Raw genomic sequence first — 19,834 nt, forward strand, 5'->3', positions numbered from 1 at the left:
CTGTATTAGTATTCATTTTCCCTTAGGTTATGATATTGGGTCAGTAGCCATGAGGTTGTTCTGACTATGTCTTAGCTGTTTATTTTTCTCCACAGGCAAAGACCGTTATTGGGGGAATGCCTTTCTGTTTTATCAGCTGCCTTTCCTGTGTGTTTCCTTGAGCTATCACTTAATCATGCAGGCAATGAACAGAGAGAAGGTACATGCATAGACAGACACACACATAATACTTTTATTTGGATTTAACATATAAAATATATCATATAAAACCCACATAATGGTTCAGAGTCATCACACAGTTCATGATTAAATTCACAGTATGCATTTCTCATGGGTACAGATGACAGCGTCTTCTCCAGATAAACAGACTCCCTATAACTGCAGAAACAGCAGTACTTCACTATGTGCTTAGCCTTCCTCTTTCCCAGTCCTACAATCTGTAGGCCACGCAGACACAGGCTGTGCACATGCCCTAAACTTCCAAACACCAGACAACTACTTTACATGAATGGCCACTCACATTAAGAGTCTCCATTATTGGCTGATACTTTAGGACTTTAGAGGTGTAACACAACACCCACACACAATCCTACACACATGCGTATGTGAACATGTAATTGCTGATACAAAATGTTGTATATACAAAAATGTTACATTACAGGAGAAATTACCTTTTTTCCTTCAGTTGGATACTAAATTATTTTCTTTGTGCCAAAACAGCTGAGGAGCTGTGTCCACTCCTCCCTTGCCTGCAGGACATTTTCTCAGAAGTTGAGGACCTTGCAGAGACAGGGTCAGCTGCTCGACATGCCCTTCTGTCCAGGGTCATGGAGGTCAATCTACCTTTGTTGTCCAGCTACGTGTGCAGGTGGAGTGATGCCGCTGATCACCTACAGGAGGGACTCTGCTCATCTATTACAATACGGGACACCAATGTAGTTCTGGGACATGCCCTGTCCATCATCCATGCACATCTGGGCACTCCGGACTGCAACTGGATGCGACGGATTGCAAGTAAGTGGAAATATTTACTTATTATTAAATATTAACTGTTATTTTTTATTCATTAACATTTGTGGATTTCATCTTGAAATATAAACAAAATATTAATATTACTTAATGTTATCAGTGTGTACAAAAGGAATCTGACTGCTATGTGTTCAATAAGAGGGTGAAATAAATTATTTGTGTCAAAGACAAAATAATGACAACAATGAGTAAGTTTAAATGCACTTAATAATCATTAACTGATCAGCTAGTTTACATGCACTTGGGAAATGAAAGAATGGAAAAACTACATGAGTCTGACAATAATCTGATTTCTGCTTTGCAACTCCCAAATCATATCATAGCGAGACATAAATTTCCTGCTGTGGCTTTTTGTATACATGAACCCATTTTACCTGAAAACATGGCTCTATTTTTTGGTTTATAATATTACGCAGTCAGCACTTCTCACAGGTTTCTCTATAATGTGGCTCAGATGAGGACAAGCTTTTCTAAACAAACATTTGTTCTTGGATACAGTGTTTGTCCCTCTGTTACAGACAGAGACCGAAGCTGCTGAATGCATGTTCATGGTAGGGACTGGTGGAATCGAGTGGCTTTTTGAAGTTTCTCACCCTTCTGTGTCTGAAAAGTCATTGTGTTGGAGGCAGCAATGCACTCTGTCTGGTTATATATGTGTGCACATACAGACAGACTATCCCAAATGAAATTTGGGTATGAGTATACATACACTGTGAAATCAGATTACAGAGCTAAAATCCAGCTCTATAACAGATTTTCTAATCTGATTTCTAGTAGGGCTGTGCATATCGTATCATGTGCATTTAGAATAATATCGTTGGCTTTTAAAACGGTAAAAATAATCAGTATCATGATTATCATGATTCTGATACTGATTGACGTCATGCTATTACCCATAATATGGCATATGTTCATTACATGGGTCATTTATGCTCAGTGAGGTACGGTAGAAATCAGATGTATAATAAACCATGGTATTATATAAGAAATGAAAGAAGCCTGTAACAACAGAAGGGGGAGACCCAACTAATGTGTTTCACCACCTCAAGCAGAAGCACCTGGTTGAGGACGAGGAAAATCAAAAATCTTGGTAAGAGTTCAACAGCCAGTGACTGGATAAACTACACTGACTCAGCACAGAAACTATTCTGTATTTGTTTTATTTTTTACTGTGAAGCTTTAAAGTTACTTTTTTTGAGTAATTGTTTACCTTTGCTGTTTATATGCACACACTGAATTTGTGCTTTGGTTTATATGCACACACAACCGTGGTTGATTCTGTGGTAGATTTATATTGTACATGTTTGTTTTAAACAATATCAGAATCTTTGTTACTGTTTAAAAACTTAGAAAATGTTTACTGATGTTTTGTCACTTCTTCTGAATGTTGTAAACTGTTACATTTGTAGTAAAATGCAAGTTTTAATAAATAAAAATATTTAATACTATTCATAGAATTAAAATTGTAACATTTATTTTGTAGCAATAGTGTTTATTTTTCAGTGTTTTGTCATATCACCAGAAATATTATCGCCAAACGTAGTGATATTATTGTAGGGCCATATCGCCCACCCCTAATTTCCAGACATTATTTCAATCTCAGAATGCAGAGAATGCTGTTTACATAACTACCCAACTAATCAGATAACTGCAGGAATATGATGAAGTGCATTGAGTTATTATTAAGTGCATGTAAATGCACTCAGTGATTAGAACATGGTTTATTTGGGGCAAAAAAGGGGAACAAACTCCCTTTTTAATGGCCTGTATTTATGAAGAAATGTCAGATGAGTTTGTGTCAGTAAACTATTGTTCAGATAATCTACCTAAAATCTGCTTTGCCTACAGAAGAAAATCATTTTTTAGAAAGTTGAAATCTACACTCTGAAAACTATATTTCTATTCATGGCCATTTTCAGTGTTTGTTCAGCCACTTGTTGACAAAGCAGAGCCCTGCCTCCTGAAGAGTCACTTCCTGCCTCTGATGAGAAAACTAAAGAAGAGGGTGGAGTCAGTTATGCAGGAGGAGGAGAGTATGAATACAGAGGGGTGTGGTGATTTGGCGGAGGCGGAGCTTGCTCTCCAGAGGAAATTTACAGTAATTGTGCAGGATCTTTATGCTTTTTATCCCCTGCTCATCCCTTATGTTGACCGCCACAGGTAAGCTGCAACTGACTGAAATTCACACATTCACTCCTTATATAAACCATTAGGTATCTCTTGTGTGTAAGTTTATACACATGTACTGGCAAAATCCTAAGTTATCCCACAGTGCTCTTGTATGCCAGTTCTGCATAGATATATGCAATTGTTTGGAAACAATGCAAATTTGCAAACAATGTTAACCTGATTTTCTAAGTGAAAATAAGTCAACACGTGCTGTATAGAAAACAGAGTTATGTGTGGTTTAATGCTCCATTTCAATATGTTTTTTTAATTGAACATTTTGGGGATAAAAATTAAATATGGCCTGTTCAAAAAATTTAACCTTTCTTTTTGAATTTTATATTTTCTAATTGAAATTTAAAATTGAAGATTTTTTTTTTCAGTTAGAAAGCCATGTTTGGACAAACCAGATTTGTCCAAATATTTGCATACAACAGTATAGTTATATAATTGCAGAGTATTCACTCCTGCTGTCCAGATGTTAATGTGTGGTGGACCAGTCTCAGTACAGCAGAAGCTCTGGTACTGGATTGCATGTTAAAAATATATGACAATGGGGATTTACATATTTCAGTGCCTCTGTTAGGCGGAAAGTGCTTCACCAGACAAAAGTGACCACAAAGAGCTAGAGGATGGCAAATTAAAACCTTGCATCAACAAGATGGAGCTACAAAACAGGAGTTTCTAATAAAGTGGCCTGTGAATATACATCAGATTAAATTTTATAAATAAAAAATGATCTGTAATAAACATGATTTTTCAAGCTCAGCAGATAATAAACAGTGTTTCTCTTATCAGAATGAGATGGCTGAAGGAAATGAATGAAGAAGCCGAGAGACTCTTCTTCCTGGTGGCAGAGGTTTTCATTTTCTGGGCTAAATCTCACGTGGGTTGCTCTCATGCACGTTTTTCATTCCATGTCGGTTTCACTTACAGCACTCTTTACTTACAGTTGTTTAACTGAAATGGCTTCACCTTTCTTTAGATCCAATACTTATGCTTCCAGTAATTACACTATCCCAGATTATCAGAATTCACAATACGTTGCTATGTACCTATATTTTGGTTGGCGGTGCATTATATAAACATACTTAAAGGCTGTGTTTAATGTAATGTTTCAGAACTTTAAATGGGAAGAGCAGAGCTTTGTGGTCCAGAATAATATTAATAACATGAGTTTTCTGGAAGGGAGAGGCTACAGACAAATGACAAAGGTATGTTCACAGGGCTGTTTTTTTTAAATTAATTAATTTTGACAAGTGTTTTTTTATGAAGTGTTTATTGGTTATAAAAAAAGACTAGTCATTTTACTGTGCTTGAATCATATTAATTGCTCTTGAACTTTTATTATGCTAATGATACTTGTGATTTAAAGAGTGCTGTGTGTTTATAGAATTTTAGAGTGGAATATTGTTAATATAATTTTATCCTAAAAAATCTTGTTACAATTAAAATGTTTATTTTACTACAGAACATATTTGTTTGAAAAACATTTCCAGTTGTTCCAGTTGTCAGTGCATCCCAGCAGGTGAATAAAGTATTGAGCTGAATTCATATGAAACAGGGCAGAGCTTGTGATAGTGAGAGGAGGAGGAAGGGGAGTAAAGAGCGATACTCCACACATACCTCGCTGATCATGGCTACCCTCAAGAAGCTCCTCTCCATTGGGCTGAACCAATGTTGCCATGGTGATCGAAGTCAGGTAACTGTGGCAAAGGACCATTTTTCAGAGGTAGGTGTCCACTGCTGTATCAGGTCCTAATTAAAACTATAACAAAGCAAAGATAACACTTCTGCAGAGAAAAATGAGAGAAAAATCGCTGTATGTACAAAACCTCCTCAAATGTATATACCCACACCAAAACATCTTGGCATTTATTTTGATTTGTCTCTTATATTTGACAAGTAAATTAATAGCATTTTACAGGGTATTTTCCCCTCTCTGGTATCTGTAATTTATTCATACACATTTTGTCTACAAAAGACATGAAAACTGTCATTCATGCTTTCATTTCTTTTCGTCCTTATTGAAACTCGCTATATTTTGCCGCCAAGCTGTCACCCCTGCAGTGTTGTCATGATACCAAAATTATGACTTTCAATACAATACCTGCCTAAATATCTCAACACCGATACTGAAACAATACCATCGCAAAAACCTAAAACATCAGGAAAAGTAATGTACGTTCCCCACAAGCTGAGGGTGGTTGGCAAAATCGCTGTTATCTGCTGCTTAAGTATGATGCCACACGTGACGTTTCGCCCTTTCTGGGCCCAATTGCGCCTTCGGTCCCATGTCATACATTCATAAGACTTGTTTACTATTTCAAGCTTTCTTTTCTTTGATTTGGAAAACACTTGCTATCGTTTAAATGTACTATATAAATGTTTCTATTTTTTTCTCTGTGGTGTGTCTCCTGTAGAAAGACACAGAGGATGAGGTCAGAGCCTGCATACACAGCAGCCTCAAAGAGGTAAATGCGGTACATTGTTCTTGATTAATAAATAAAAATAGTATTAATTAAAGAAAATGCTAGTTTGGTAAATGTAAAATCCTTTCACTATTTCTGCTAAGGACGTTTCTGAGGGGTCTGTGGATTCTCTGCGTGTTGAGAGGATCCTGACCATTGCTCGTGTCCTTTTCTATCTCGATCAGGTGAGGCTTGCTTTGCGTGTTTGTTTCTGCACTTCTGTTTTTTAAAAATAATAAATACATTTTTCTCTTTAATATTTTTCCTCTTTTAACATTTAACCAAAAACGGTGATTGAAAACCCACAAATATTTGTAGACACGCATTATAATTAGTGAATTCCACTGCTTTAAATGTTCGATTCCCGCTCCGGGTGACTGTCTGTGAGGAGTTGGTGTGTTCTCCCCGTGTCCGCGTGGGTTTCCTCCGGGTGCTCCGGTTTCCTCCCACAGTCCAAAAACACACGTTGGTAGGTGGATTGGCGACTCAAAAGTGTCTGTAGGTGTGAGTGAATGTGCGTGTGCATGTCTGCGTTGCCCTGTGAAGGACTGGCGCCCCCTCCAGGGTGTATTCCTGCCTTGCATCCAATGATTCCAGGTAGGCTCTGGACCCACCGCGACCCTGAACTGAATAAGCGGTTACAGATAATGAATGAATGAATGAATGAATGAATGAATGTGTCTGTACTTATATAGCAGTAGGTAGTGTCACAGTCACACAGCTCCAGGGACCTGGAGGTTATGGGTTCTAGTCCCGCTCCGGGTGACTGTCTGTGAGGAGTTGGTGTGTTCTCCCTGTGTCCGCGTGGGTTTCCTCCGGGTGCTCCGGTTCCTCCCACAGTCCAAAAACACACGTTGGTAGGTGGATTGGTGACTCAAAAGTGTCTGTAGGTGTGAGTGAATATGTGTGTGTGTGTCTGCCGCCCCCTCCAGGGTGTATTCCTGCCTTGCGCCCAATGATTCCAGGTAGGCTCTGGACCCACTGTGACCCTGAACTGAATAAGCGGTAACAGACAATGAATGAACGAATGAATGTACTTATATAGTTTTTCAGGAATGGCGTGCTCATCTGTTCAAGAGAAAATTAGCTAACTCCGTATCCACCTTGGTCCTGTTGTCTCAACTTTTCAAATATATTTCCTCTCGTTTACTCCATTTCTAGTCATGGAGATTTTAGTAGAATGCAGATGCTATTTTAGGTCTGGAAAGACCTAACATTATCTCTATTCACTCGCTCACTTCCATGGCTGCACCGTGTTAGTCTGCTATTGTGTTTCATACCTGGCAACCTGGGTGTAGAAATGACACTGGGGTTTGGGCAGCATGTGGATCACAGGCTAAAACACCAATAGAGGTCTGCTCCAGAACAGACACTTCTCAAAGAACAATATACTGGCTGTAGCACTGCTGTCACAGATACCGATGCTTCAACCTAGCATTTTTCCTCTGATCACACAACCTGGTCATGATTTTGTTTATTACATATTCCTCTTTTTAAGGTGCACTCAGTTTGTAAATAGGCATTCAGTTGTACACACACATCATTTCCATATGAAGGCATTAAGTCATTCTGCATGACTGTATGTGTTTTGAGGTGGAGCATCCTCAGAGGAGTAAAAGAGCTGTGTGGCAGAAGCTGCTGTCAAAGCAGAGGAAGCGCGCAGTAGTGGCATGTTTCAGGATGGCCCCCCTCTATAATCTTCCCAGGTACTTTACTGCTACAGTATTTACACTACTGCTGACTAAACATAAAGGTCCACAAATATTTATAATGAATGTATATGTCTTTTAAAAACTGTGTGTGAAATTTGATGAATGTTAATATAATAACTAACTGATATTTGTTAAAATGGTCAAAATGTTGGATTATAATAATTGAATGTTTTTTTTTGTTTGTTTGATCTGGTCATGATTTATGTTAAAAGGTTAACAGGGGCTTATTTTAAATGTTTACAGGCACAGAGCAGTGAATTTGTTTGTGCAAGCTTACAGAAAGATTTGGGTAGAGGCAGAGGAGGACTCCTACGAGAACAAACTAATTGAAGACTTGGCTGTGAGTTGAAATCATATTGCATGTGTTTGTTTGTATTCAGCTCTTTGTTAGAAACTGGATTAGACTGCACTAATTTTTTGCCTTAATTAAATTCCTACTTATCTCTTCAAAAACATAATGTACATAAATTTGCAATCACTATTATTCCACACCCATTGCAAATTAGGTTTATTAGTGAAATTTATAAATGTTCAACCATTTGCAATAAACCAATCAAACATGAACATTTTAAATAGCCCAACACAACTAATATAACAAAAAAAGGAAGAAGAGGCCTAAAATTCTTCAGGAACAGGAAGTTGTTGTCTGCCTTTGCATAATGTTTACAGCATGGCATAGCGCAAAAGGTGCTCTACTAAGTATTAAAGACAATGTCATGAAGGGTTGAATAATTCTGAGACAGTAGTAGTCATTGAAACAGAATTTTCAGTTGATTAGAGAAAAAAACGTATTATATTGTGTTGAGATATTTAAATTGTTCTTGTTTAATTCACTGGACAGATACATTTGCTAAACTTTTAAAACTAAAAGTTGTGATTTGCTTCAGAAAGCAACAGATGGAGGGAGTCTGGAGGAAGGAAATAGAGCAGGAACAATGAAGAAAGAAAAGATTGACGCTCTTCATCAGCTCATCACTTTGTTCCGTCAGAGTGCCCTGACAGAGAGACGGTGAGAATATATATGGAGCAGTCTGATATTTGTACAATTTGGTGATGCATGGCTGAGCCTTTGCAATAAAGCACCAAATATCAGCCATTTCTAATTCCCAGAAGCACTTCTTGCTTGTCCAGTCTTAGCAGTGAAGATAAACTTCAAGGTAAGTGCTAAGCTGACTGTATTATTTTAAATAGAAAGAACCAAAGAGTGTCTGTTCAGTATTAGGAGGTGTTTACAAAAAATACACACATTTGGTTCTTTGTGGTAAGGACTCGATAAGTTTATGGCTCTATTGGATTCAGTGCAAAATTAAAGATTTTTAGAAAAATGTTAAATCTGATCATTCACCAAACTTCTTCTGAAATTCACCTAACAGAATTGGGCACAAAGCCTTTTTCTTATATTTCCACTCTTTCTCTATCTGCAGTAAACTGGAGGAGGATTCTCTTTATGTGACCTATGCCGACATCATGGCCAAAGTAGGACTTACCACAGTGAATTATATAATTGTATAATTTTCCTATTCCTATTTCTTCAGGAAGTTTTGTTGTAATAGGGTCTCTGCTCTGTTACTATAACTTAGACCCATCCTTATATGACCCTTATAACCAAAGTGCCTTGTTTACTGATTGCATCACAGAGTTGCCAGACTGATGGCGATGATGATGATAATGAAGAGATGAAATCCTTTGAGGTGAGCCACGAAGAGTATTCAGATAATTCCTGTAATGAATCCAGTTTTTCTTCTTCACTCTTGATAAACATTACTAAGTTGGAAAATATACAGCATATACAACATTTACTTAATATTCACCCATATATTACCCTATTTCATTCAGAGTGCTGTGAGTTTGTTGCGAGGACACTGATTACAGAAAGATATCTTTACAGTCGTGGCGATAGGAATCAGGTGTTGTGATGTCTTCAAAACATTTTATTTACTATCCACAAACAATGTAGAGTCTGTCTACATTTGCTGCATTAACAGCTTCTACTCTTCTAGGAAAGCTTGGCAATAGATATGGGAGCATGAATAATAAATGAGGTCAGGTACTGATGTTAGATTATTAGTTATGGATCACAAAAAGCATTTCAATTAATCTCAAACTTATCAGATGGGTGCTCCATCACTCCATAGAACACAGTCCCACTGCTCCAAGCCTAGTTCTGAAGGGCTATATACACCTCTAACTAATGCTTGGCATTGAGCATGGTAAATTTGTGGCATGGAAATCTTATTTACTACTGCTCCACTGTATCCTTTTCTATTTTCGGTTAGCTTATGGTTTCTAAATTTACTAAACATTGTGTATATTGTGTGTGCTATAATTACTAATTTATTCTATAAAATGACATTGATTAATTGAATGATTGCAGGAGAAAGAGCTAGAGAAGCAGAGGCTGTTGTATCAGCAGGCCCGACTGCACGATCGGGGAGCAGCAGAGATGATCCTACAGAGACTCAGTGGCAGCGGAGGTTAAGACTATCATTCTTCGCACCCTTCTGACTTCAGTCACTTTGAACTGAAAGCTGTTCACGTTCTGATCTGTCTCGTTCCTCATTCACTTTTCTTCTTCAGTTTGATCACTTTGCTCTATTAGGGCTGTGTTTATACTTGTAGTTTTTTTTTCTTGGTCTAGACCAAGCAGAAAATGACATGGGAGGAAAAAAATCTTCAAATTACTACCCAGAATTTGACATTTTTTCCCAATTATTGTTGCTATCCACTTAAATCTGAAAGCCACACTGGGGCTTTTATGTGTTTTATTTGATCAGTGATTTAGTCTAGGGTAATAAGCCAAAGGAGCCTGTTCTCATGTGGTTTTAACACAATGTGTTTTAATTGGGATTAAATCACTGTAACACATAGATACATAGTATATAAGTTTGTGTGTTTTTGTGTGTATACTGAGTATTTTAAACTGACACTGAATGTAGCTTTCACTTTCTTTTGATGACACTGTTCCTCAAGGTGAAAGAACAGAACACAGTGACAGGTGCACTAAAGATGTTTGATTTCCAGGAAATTCTGGGAAGAGATGCATTATTCCTGAATACTTATCACTCTCTGTCACACACACCCTCTCATCAAAACAAAAAAAAACAATCTGCTGAGATAAGTGATGCAACGCAAATACACAGTCAGACCTGAGAAGAGTGGAGTAGAATATAAATTAGCATTTTGTTCTGGAAAAAAGCTAACGTTCAGCCCATAAAAAATGAGCTTCCCTCTGTGAGCTCTGAAGCATTTAGATAATTTTTTTTTCTCTTATTACTTTGAATATGGACATATAAAAAGTTTGGGTTGCCTTACAGTTTTTAAAGAGTGACGTAATACTTACACTACACTGAAAAATTCCATATATGCCTTAATTTCCCTAAACAACATTTTGTGTCAAGTGAATTTCCACCTGATATTTTCAAACTGCTTCTATAACATTATTACTGGGCAGCTCAACACGCTTGGAGGGAAGCACTAGCTACCAATTCTGTTGCAGTAGTTAAGACAGTCACCTAACAATCACTTTAAGCAGTGAGGTGGGGGAGGATGGGATACCTACCTGTAGACCCAGGGAAAGATGCATGATTATGTTATCACCAGCAATTATTGGAACAATCACATGGAAGGCAATCTTCCAATGAGAGTCTCAGCACATGGACAGTTTCACCACCCAGGAATAATAATAATAATAATAATAATAATAATAATAATAATAATAATAATAATTATTATTATTATTATTATTATATGGGTTAGGGTTAGCGCAGCAGGTAGTGTCGCAGTCAAACAGCTCCAGGGACCTGGAGGTTGTGGGTTCGATTCCAGGGTGTATTCCCACCTTGTGCCGAATGATTCCAGGTAGGCTCTGGACCCTCTGTGACCCTGAACTGGATAAGCACTTACAGATGAACGAATGAATAATAATAATAATAATAATAATAATAATAATAATAATAATGCATTCATTCATTCATTATCTGTAACCGCTTATCCAATTTAGGGTCGCGGTGGGTCCAGAGCCTACCTGGAATCATTGGGCGCAAGGCGGGAATACACCCTGGAGGGAGCGCCAGTCCTTCACAGGGCAACACAGACACACACACACATTCACACCTACGGACAATTTTGAGTTGCCAATCCACCTACCAATGTGTGTTTTTGGACTGTGGGAAGAAACCAGAGCACCCGGAGGAAACCCACGCGGACACGGGGATCACACACCAACTCCTCACAGACAGTCACCCAGAGCGGGAATCGAACCCACAACCTCCAGGTTCCTGGAGCTGTGTGTCTGTGACACTACCTGCTGTGTCACCATGCCGCCATAATAATAATAATAATAATAATAATGGCCTGGAGGTTGTGGGTTCGATTTCCGCTCCGGGTGACTGTCTGTGAGGAGTTGGTGTGTTCTCCCCGTGTCCGCGTGGGTTTCCTCCGGGTGCTCCGGTTTCCTCCCACAGTCCAAAAACACACATTGCAGGTGGATTGGCGACTCGAAAGTGTCCGTAGGAGTGAATGTGTGTGTGTCTGTGTTGCCCTGTGAAGGACTGGCGCCCCCTCCAGGGTGTATTCCCGCCTTGCGCCCAATGATTCCAGGTAGGCTCTGGACCCCCCGCGACCCTAAAATTGGATAAGCGGTTACAGATAATGGATGGATAGATAATAATAATAATAATAATAATTATTATTATTATTATTATTATTATTATTATTATTATTATTATTAAGGGAGGCATGATGGCGCAGTAGGTAGTGTCTCAGTCACACAGCTCCAGGGACCTGGAGGTTGTGGGTTTAAATCCCGCTTCAGGTGACTGTCCGTGAGGAGTTTGGTCTGTTCTCCCTGTGTCTGCATGGGTTTCCTCCCACGGTCCAAAAACACACGTTGGTAGGTGGATTGGTGATTCAAAAGTGTCTGTAGAAGTCAGTGTGTGAGTGAATGTGTGTGTGTTGCCCCTGGATAAGTGGTTACAGACAATTAATTAATTAGTTATTTTTTTATTATTATTATTACTAATATTATTATTTTTTTTTTTTATTATTATTGTTTACTTACATACTTGGATGAGACCAACACATTAAAATAGATCTTGCATACAATGATACATCACCGATACAGTTACTGTGTTTGGTTTACCTTGTTTTAGAAAATCATCAATATAAAATTTTCCTCTTATCTTTATTTAAATATTAGATTTTGAAAAGACAAAAAACTGTCCAAATGGAATGGAAAGTAATCAAGCTCCTTTAGGTAGCAAATGACATTTACAAAACAGTTAATCCATACTGCAATATATTTTTAAGTAACCCAGCCTTGAAAAATTCAATGTCCACAAGAGCAAATGCCATAAGGCTTAGAAAGCCCATACTTTTAATCATTGATGGGTTATGAAGCTTTGGTTTGCATATATTAAATATAAATGTAGACTGTTAAAGAGGTCACTATATGCAGACTCATATTTTATGTCCCTTTTCATTTTTTGTTCACAGGTTTGGTGGGGCCAGTGGTGGCTTCAACTCTTAAGCTTGGTATAGCTGTCCTGAATGGAGGAAACACTGCTGTACAGCAGGTATGTGTGAGGAATAAGTCTCAATATAACCGCAAGATATAGACACACGCAGGCTACATTTTTAGTAACCTCTGCTGATTGATTGATTGTGATTGTTATTGATAGTTCTCCAACCACAGTCTTTCTTGCTCTTGTCTTGGTACTGTGGGTGGTGCACCACTCTTAGCAGTGACACTGATGTGTGTAAAACCCCAGCAAAATTGCTCTGTCTGATACAGTCTTAATACTCACTCCCCTGTCCCTGCTGTGTTTAGAATGGTCCACTTCACCAATATCTGGCCTTATGCTTGTACATTGAACAGTGGTAAACAGAGCAGCTTCAGTTTTACTCATCTATAGAAACTCAGTCGATCATTAGACAGCTGATATAGTGTGAGATATAACATGTTTGGACAGTGAGTGTATTATACATAATTTACAAGTTAAAAACTTTGATATTTTTGGCATTTAATTTGCTATCTTTCATTTCTAGTTTTTTTTATCAACCTAAAAAAGACATGAGAAACATATTTTTATTATGTGCAGTTAAAATATACCTGTTTATTTTCATCTCTCTGGATTTTTGTCTCTCTGATATCTGACAGAAAATGCTGGCCTATCTGAGAGAGAAGAGAGATGTGGGGTTCTTTCACAGCCTTGCTGGCCTAATGCAGTCCTGCAGGTGACATTGATGCAGTCCTGCACAATATGTGAAACCATTTTTATTTTATAACTGTCATATGTCTTACAAACATTGATAGTTTTGATAGTTTCAAAATTTGAGGCACTGTTTTGTTAGGTATGCACTCCGTGTAACTGGCTTGTATGCTCATTTTTACTCACTCACTCATTTAACAAAGTGCTCCACAGTGGGTGCTATTCAATACTTGGCATCAGTGACACCATGTGCCCTTGTTTTTTATGTGATGCAGGTTTTTTACTTGATATCTGTATTTGTATTATATGTTTTCTTTGTATGTCGAGGTGCCTTGAGTGCTCCCCTGTGCTGTAGTGTGTTTTCATTGCTGTGTATTACATGTGTCTGCTGCAGTGTGTTGGATCTGAATGCTTTTGAGAGGCAGATCAAAGCAGAGGGTTTAGGAGTGACAGCTGAAGACCATGCAGGTACATCTCACACATCAGTAGCAATTTGCTAAACTCTGGAAGCGAGGCTTTGAAATGTAATGTGAAACACAGCCACTGAAAAAAAGTAGAAAAGCCTTCAGTGATCTTTACTCTCTTTTATCTTTACCGTTGAACTGTCTACATTGCCATCAGTACCTCCTACACACACACACTTACTCTCACACTCTCTCACACAGCGCTCCTGATGTGTCTCAAACATGATTTAATGCAGCTGTACTGTAGCGTTCATTTTCTCCATTAAAACACCAGTATCCAATGCTTAAGCTCTTCCTTAAACTTCAGTTCTGTAAATTTTAATAAAAAAAAAAACAACACACTGAGATATTACAAAGTAAAAAAGAACAGTTTACTCTAACCTGTTTTTCACACTCCCTTCATTTATCTCCCTCCCAAAAATACACAGAAGATTTAATTTTATTGTTTTGATTACATTTCTTTCATCAGTAGACACTATAATAAAATATAATTCCACTGTATTGATCTTGACTGGCACCCCTTCAAGGGTGTGTTCCTGCCTTGTGCCCAGTGATTCCAGGTAGGCTCTGGACACACCGCGACCCTGAACTGGATAAGCGGTTACAGATAATGAATGAATGAATGAATGAATGAATGAATGTATTGATATTACATTCATTTTTATTGTATATATCTTATCTTATTGTAATATATTTTTATTATATATTATTAAAATGTAATTCAGTCTTAAGAATGGACAATGTGATTATCTCAGAAAATTCGTTAGTTTATTTTTTGTTGACTGACAACCCAAGTTATTCTAAATTTTAAACTCTAAACTGTTCAATCCATGAAATTAAAACCACCAGTTTTTCTCCACTCATTCCATATTAGGTGTGCTTTGTTCTATAGACTTTAGTGTTGTTGCTCTGCATAGTTTGTTAGCCCCCTGTCTCCCTGCTCTTGCAACACAGGGTAGGGATGATTTTGGGGAGTATCATTCTCTACGCTGCAGTGATAGTAACTTGGAGATATGTTAGCGTTTGATGCCGATATGAGTGGATGAGACAAAGCTGTGCTGCTGAAATTTTTGAACTGTTCACTGTCACAGCTGTATTGTATAGTATAGTCTACTGAGAAAACATCCAGGCAACAGCGTCCTACAGGTAGTGTACTATGACCACAGATGAAGGACTAGAGGACGACCAAATTATGCAGCAACAGATAAACTACTGTCTCTTACTTTACATCTACAATGTGGACTAACAAACTAGATGTGTCCACCGACGTGAGAATTTTAAAAACTTCAGCAACACTGAGGTGTCTGAAGCACTCATACCAGCACAACAAACACTAGCACTAAACCACAACACCATTGTCACTGCAGTGCCACTTCCCAAACCCTATATGTTCTGTGGTGGTCTTGTGTTGTTCCTGAACATTTGAAGAACAGGGTGAAAGGGGGCTAACGTAGTATGCAGAGCAATGCACATCAGGTGAGTGTAAATCCTTTCTATAGTTTCTCCTCTCTCTCTCTCTCTCTCCCTCTCTCTCTCTCTCTCTCTCTTTCTCTCTCTCTCAGGTGATAAGGTTATGGCAAATGAGCAACTGACCTGTGACCTCTTCCGTTTTCTGCAGCTACTTTGTGAAGGACACAATTCAGGTGTTGCAATCACAAGAAACCTGAAGAATTACCTATTACTGATTACTGTATTGTTTCTTGTCTTAATTATTTGTCTGTGCTTTTTATAAAACTCTAATGAGTATTTGGCTTTGGTCCAATGCTTGTTTACTATTACAGTGAATACACTATGTCCAATTACACTTTGCACACTCATTCAATTTCCCCTTCATTCTTTTATTTACTCTGATTAGTTTTCTTTCCCTTTACTTTTCAGCTTTACTTGTTTGATTCAATTTTTCTGAACACTAAATCCTTCATTATGCCTTATCTACTCTTTTTGAGCTTATTTAAAGCATTTCTTTCTTTGTAAATGTGCCGGTGCGGCTCTTTTTCAATCAAATGAAACATAAAAAATGTGCTTATTTTTGCTTATTTTCTTGGCACAGAATTCCAGAATTATTTGAGGACTCAGACAGGAAACAACACTACAGTCAATATCGTCATATCCACTGTGGATTATTTGCTCAGAGTGCAGGTATATTAGTGCCTTCAGACTGTTAATTTAACCATAAAGCTTATTAAGTTAATTATTAAATACACTATATGGACAGATGCTTTGGTCATATTTACCTACTCATGCATTATTTTTAGTAGGGTTTTAGTAGGGTGTTTGCCCCCTTTTGCAGCATTAACAGCTTCTACTCTTCCAAAATGTTTTTACAGTAGATGGTAGAACATTTCTGTGAAGATTTAATAGCATTCCACCACATGCAAATTCAATTACTCCTCCACTCCACCACCAGATGCTAGGGAGTTTATGCCTCTATAGCTAAGGCTTGGCTATGAGCATGATGACCATACAATCACACGCAGCTACTCCCAGTCACTCCAGGTTTTTGTATTTCTATTGAGATTGCACATGCTGCATGTGGTCAGATACAAGTCGATTAACTGTTTATTAATATTGAGTATTGAGAAAATGCCTGACAATAAAACTTGATCATATTTAGGAGTCCATCAGTGACTTCTACTGGTATTACTCTGGGAAAGATGTGATTGATGACCAGGGGCAACGCAACTTCTCTAAGGCCATTAGAGTGGCCAAGCAAGTATTCAACACCCTCACAGAGTACATTCAGGTGAGGAAACTTTGGGATATTTTTAGACATACTTTGGAATTATACTGAATTCTTTGGAAAGCATTTTTTATGAAGCAAAGTTGCACTTGCATCAAACTCATAGATTCTTCACCTCTAGGAATGCTAATACAAATATTAAATATTTTTGAGTAATCTTCACGTTTTTTTTTTTCTTCAGGGTCCATGCACTGGGAACCAGCAGAGTCTGGCACATAGTCGTCTGTGGGACGCAGTGGTGGGCTTCCTTCATGTCTTTGCCTACATGCAGATGAAACTGTCTCAGGTCTGTCAAGTGAAGAACCTGCAAAAAAACCTTAGTTGAAATAATTATTACAAGATTTAATATCCATGATTTGACCTAAACTTTGTAGACACCTGCTGAACCAACTTAAAACTCATCTGAAAATAAAGGCATTAGTAGAGAATTTATAGCCCTCTAGATGGCATTTCCCTTATGTCATGGTGATATTAGGCTCATGTGCATCTGCTACAATCTGTTGGTCTAAGGTTTTTATTTTATTTATTAATTCATTTTAAGGCATTATAAAATCTTTGAAGGTGTTACAGACAATGAATGAATTAATGAATAAAATTTGAAAGGCAATCTTCAAACATTTGGACAATAAAGAGCATTTAGACCTAATTACAAATCAAATTTATACATTTGATTCAAGCACTAAAGATGTGTGGTTTGTTGTTCTGTGATATATATTACACCCTACACAGCATATGTCTGAGAATATAATTTAAAAATTGTTTTAATAAAAGTGAAGTATTTGCAGAATTCCAGTCAGATTGAGCTGCTGAAGGAACTGATGGATCTTCTTAAAGACATGGTGGTGATGTTGCTGTCTTTGCTGGAAGGTGAAAATGCTTTTATTAACACATTGTCAATTCTAAATAGTTCTGCTTTTTTAATGCACAATTAATGTTAAAGCAAATCTTATGTTCAGTTTTTTTACAGCTGACATGGGATTTAATCATCACTGCACTTTGGTACAAAGTTGCAGACCTTAATTTAACCCATCTGGCGATCTTTAGCTCCCATACCCCCTTTGTATAAACTGAATTGATTGATTGTATCTCCAAAATAGTCATCCTTTAGGAGAATGTAAAAACCTTGATAAACTTCAGTGGAAGTCTACATAAAATATTATATATATTTTACAAGTATTTGATCAAAACATATTATATATATTTATTTTTTCTATCAAGTGAGGGGCTTGCACAAACTTTTAAATTGTAGTGTTCTGAATGAAATACAGATCATCTCAAATACATCTTTGAGCACTGTATTTTAATTCTTCCAGGAAATGTGGTGAATGGGACAATTGGTAAGCAGATGGTGGACATGCTGGTAGAGTCAACCGGCAATGTGGCGATGATCCTCAAGTTTTTTGACATGTTTTTGAAGCTGAAGGACCTTGTATCTTCTGACACCTTTAAAGAATATGACCTAGATGGACAGGGGCTCATCTCTAAGAAGGACTTCCAGAGAGCTATGGAGGGTTATAAGCGCTTCACACTCTCAGAGATTCATTTTCTTCTTTCCTGCATGGAAACAAATGAGAGCAAGCTTCTGGATTACGATGCCTTTGTTTCCCGGTTTCATGAACCAGCCAAAGACATTGGATTTAACGTGGCAGTCCTGCTGACCAACTTATCTGAGCACATGCCGCATGACACACGACTCCAGAACTTTCTGGAGCTGGCTGAGAGTGTACTAAGGTATTTTCAGCCTCACTTGGGGAGGATTGAGATAATGGGCAGTGGGAAGTGTGTTGAAAGGGTGTACTTTGAGATCAGCGAGTCGAGCCGCACGCAGTGGGAAAAACCACAGGTAAAGAAATTCCTTTTTTTTAATATGAAACCAACATTACACTGACAGCTAGTTAGTTCCCTAGACATATCATAAATTCTGTATAATCCTGTCTTAAATGTGATCACTACATCGTTTATAGTGTTTCTTAAATTTAAAAAGACTTTAAAAGTACAATTGCATGTACGAATATAAATATACATTATACCATTTTTAATAATGTGTTGTTGTTTTATTTTTTTTTACATTTCTAATATCCCAGGTGAAGGAGAGCAAGCGTCAGTTCATCTTTGACATGGTGAACGAAGGAGGAGAGAAAGAAAAGATGGAGATGTTCGTCAACTTCTGCGAAGACACTATCTTTGAGATGCAGCTGGCTGCTCAGATCTCTGGCTCTGGCTGCAGGGAGGAGGCCCGAGGGAAAGAGGTGGACGGAAGAGGGCAGAAAAGACAGAGGGATGAAAACATTTGCACGGAGAATAGTAATGTGAAAGAGCCGAAAGGTTTCATTTCATCTTTTTCCTCAAAGATGAAACACCTCCTCCTCGTCCCTCTATACTGCCTGTTGATCATCATTTCTCTGCTCTCTATAAGGAACTTGAAAAAGGGGATGAAAAAGATGAGTGTGAAGGGCATACTTCTGGCCTTCTTCCTCTTTTTCCGGTCTGTTCTACAAGGTGTTGTTCATATAATTTTTGGCACCATTCGTTTCTTCCTCCATCTTCTCTATCTCATCTTCATAAATGGATGGATTATTGAAATGGCCAAAGATATGAAACTCTCCGAACTCTTCAGTGACTTACGGGACCCCACACTAGATGAGGTCACAGGGGTCTTTGATGGGGTCAGTGAGGTCAGAGGTCAAACACACATGCTCACATCTCAGGATGTCCTAAGGGCAGTGAGCCTTGATCTCTCAGCCGTGTCCAGAAATCCTCACCTTCTTACGGACATATTTGGCCTCCAGCTGAGAAAACGAGGAGGACAATATACGCTGCTGACCAGAGACTCAGACGCTAGCCTCAGTGACCTGGTCTGTTTCCCTAAAATCCACCTCAATAGTTCTGTTGCATGCTAGTCTCCATATTGTAGGGATGGGACAAAATATTGATACGTGATAATATATCGTATCGTTTCCGTTTGCAATATTTATTGACAAGTGCTGTCAAATATTGATATTTTATTGAAACCTAGGTGCCCTAAACTCCTGTTTGACTTACT

The 19,834-nt window shown here is 38.0% G+C and overlaps 1 protein-coding gene across 1 annotated transcript in view; it reads left to right on the forward strand.

Annotated features, from left to right (window-relative positions):
- The window catches only part of ryr2b (ryanodine receptor 2b (cardiac)), an 88,452-nt gene that overhangs the window by 52,158 nt on the left and 16,460 nt on the right, over nucleotides 1-19,834 (forward strand). Inside the window, exons 65-88 of the mRNA XM_066671888.1 lie at nucleotides 96-199; nucleotides 721-1,014; nucleotides 2,949-3,189; nucleotides 3,994-4,081; nucleotides 4,317-4,409; nucleotides 4,760-4,927; nucleotides 5,619-5,669; nucleotides 5,771-5,851; nucleotides 7,260-7,372; nucleotides 7,622-7,718; nucleotides 8,266-8,387; nucleotides 8,803-8,854; nucleotides 9,016-9,069; nucleotides 9,753-9,852; nucleotides 12,872-12,951; nucleotides 13,536-13,612; nucleotides 13,982-14,055; nucleotides 15,614-15,694; nucleotides 16,102-16,190; nucleotides 16,666-16,794; nucleotides 16,973-17,077; nucleotides 17,577-17,658; nucleotides 18,105-18,634; nucleotides 18,876-19,646. Coding sequence (XP_066527985.1) covers nucleotides 96-199; nucleotides 721-1,014; nucleotides 2,949-3,189; nucleotides 3,994-4,081; nucleotides 4,317-4,409; nucleotides 4,760-4,927; nucleotides 5,619-5,669; nucleotides 5,771-5,851; nucleotides 7,260-7,372; nucleotides 7,622-7,718; nucleotides 8,266-8,387; nucleotides 8,803-8,854; nucleotides 9,016-9,069; nucleotides 9,753-9,852; nucleotides 12,872-12,951; nucleotides 13,536-13,612; nucleotides 13,982-14,055; nucleotides 15,614-15,694; nucleotides 16,102-16,190; nucleotides 16,666-16,794; nucleotides 16,973-17,077; nucleotides 17,577-17,658; nucleotides 18,105-18,634; nucleotides 18,876-19,646 — 3,676 coding nt within the window. The remainder of the gene's footprint in view (nucleotides 1-95; nucleotides 200-720; nucleotides 1,015-2,948; nucleotides 3,190-3,993; nucleotides 4,082-4,316; nucleotides 4,410-4,759; nucleotides 4,928-5,618; nucleotides 5,670-5,770; nucleotides 5,852-7,259; nucleotides 7,373-7,621; nucleotides 7,719-8,265; nucleotides 8,388-8,802; nucleotides 8,855-9,015; nucleotides 9,070-9,752; nucleotides 9,853-12,871; nucleotides 12,952-13,535; nucleotides 13,613-13,981; nucleotides 14,056-15,613; nucleotides 15,695-16,101; nucleotides 16,191-16,665; nucleotides 16,795-16,972; nucleotides 17,078-17,576; nucleotides 17,659-18,104; nucleotides 18,635-18,875; nucleotides 19,647-19,834) is intronic.

Source organism: Hoplias malabaricus, chromosome 1 (genome assembly GCF_029633855.1).
Source record: "Hoplias malabaricus isolate fHopMal1 chromosome 1, fHopMal1.hap1, whole genome shotgun sequence".
NCBI lineage: Eukaryota > Metazoa > Chordata > Actinopteri > Characiformes > Erythrinidae > Hoplias > Hoplias malabaricus.